The sequence below is a fragment of the Vicia villosa genome, unplaced genomic scaffold, assembly GCF_029867415.1.
Source record: "Vicia villosa cultivar HV-30 ecotype Madison, WI unplaced genomic scaffold, Vvil1.0 scaffold8, whole genome shotgun sequence".
NCBI classification, from domain to species: Eukaryota; Viridiplantae; Streptophyta; class Magnoliopsida; order Fabales; family Fabaceae; genus Vicia; species Vicia villosa.
In genome coordinates, this window is record NW_026706811.1 from 441619 (window position 1) to 443012 (window position 1394).

At 36.9% G+C, this 1394-nt stretch overlaps 1 protein-coding gene across 1 annotated transcript; it reads right to left on the reverse strand.

The window, feature by feature from the left end:
- Positions 1-660, reverse strand: LOC131643225 (secreted RxLR effector protein 161-like). Its single transcript, XM_058913380.1, has one exon. It carries the CDS (start codon positions 658-660, stop codon positions 1-3), a length of 660 nt encoding a protein of 219 aa, XP_058769363.1.
- Positions 661-1394: the final 734 nt, after the last annotated feature.

Below are 1394 nucleotides of genomic sequence, written 5' to 3' on the forward strand. Positions count from 1 at the left end.
TTACGTATCTACAAATGTTATCTCAACATCACCTTTGAACACGTGATCCTGTATGAAATGATGTCTGATATCTATGTGTTTTGTGCGGGAGTGCATCACTGGATTTTTTGTTATGTTGATCGCGCTTGTGTTATCACATCTTAGAGGAATACAACCAAGGTTTAAACCATAGTCAAGCAGTTGTTGTTTGAGCCATAAGATTTGAGCGCATCCACTTCCGGCTGCAATATATTCAGCCTCAGCAGTACTAAGAGCCACACTTGCTTGTTTCTTGCAGGACCATGACACTAGAGCATTTCCCAAAATGTGACACATTCCATTGGTGCTTTTGCGATCAGTTTTACAACCTGCATAGTCAGCATCAGAATAACCAACTAAAGTATTCATACTACCTTTAGGATACCATAAGCCAACATTGGTTGTTCCTTTTAGATATTTAATGATTCGTTTGACTGCTGCAAGGTGAGATTCCTTAGGGTTGGCTTGATATCTGGCACATAAGCAGACGCTAAACATTATATCTGGTCGACTTGTCGTTAAGTATAAAAGTGAGCCGATCATTCCACGATATTTTGTGATGTTGAAAGGATTGCCTGGTTCATCTGGATCAAGGTAGGTGCCAGATCCCATTGGTGTTGCACTATCTTTACTATTTTCCATCTCAAATTTCTTGATTAGTTCTTTGCAATATTTTGACTGATTGATGAAGATTCTGATCGCGACTTTACGTGTCTATAAATCTGATAACTGCAAGTGCACAGTCGTGTCGTGTAGTTTTAAAAGATATCGAATCCACAGGGACTATGAATCGATCTACCGTTATCTAAGGTTACTATGTAAAGCTAGGAGTACTAAAATTTCGATTGTTCCTAAGGGAAAGTGATTGTGAGAAAATAAAGAATAATAATAAAAGACAGGTATCAGTATGTATTTCGTTTAACTAAAGGTAATCCGAAGGTCCATTGGCTTTTGCATAATTAAATTAAAAATCTTTACTAATTCCATTGATTAAAAATCCTCGTCTCAAACTTTCGCTCTGTTGATTCAGACTACTATCCTAATCCTAATGTACGCTTTCGCCATCCCATTAGATTTTAGAAGAGCTTTTTGGAAACAATGTAATTAATAAAATGCCTATTTTACGAGGTTGTTATCTATTTAAATCTCCTAATCTCAAACTTTCGCTCTGTTGACTCGGAGCAAGCTAATAACCCTAACATACGCTTTCGCCATCCCGCTCGAGTGTAAAAACAATTTTTGAAAATAAATAAGTTCCAATTAGTCTTAATACGCTTTCGCCATCCTTAAAACTAATGTCCTATGTCTACTATCTGGTTAAAGATCTCAAACTTTCGCTCTATTGATTTTAACCTTTGACCGTCCTAACCCCTCAA

Coding starts and splice junctions, on each gene's coding strand:
- LOC131643225 (XM_058913380.1), bottom strand. CDS start 660: ATGGAAAATAGTAAAGATAGTGCAACACCAATGGGATCTGGCACCTAC.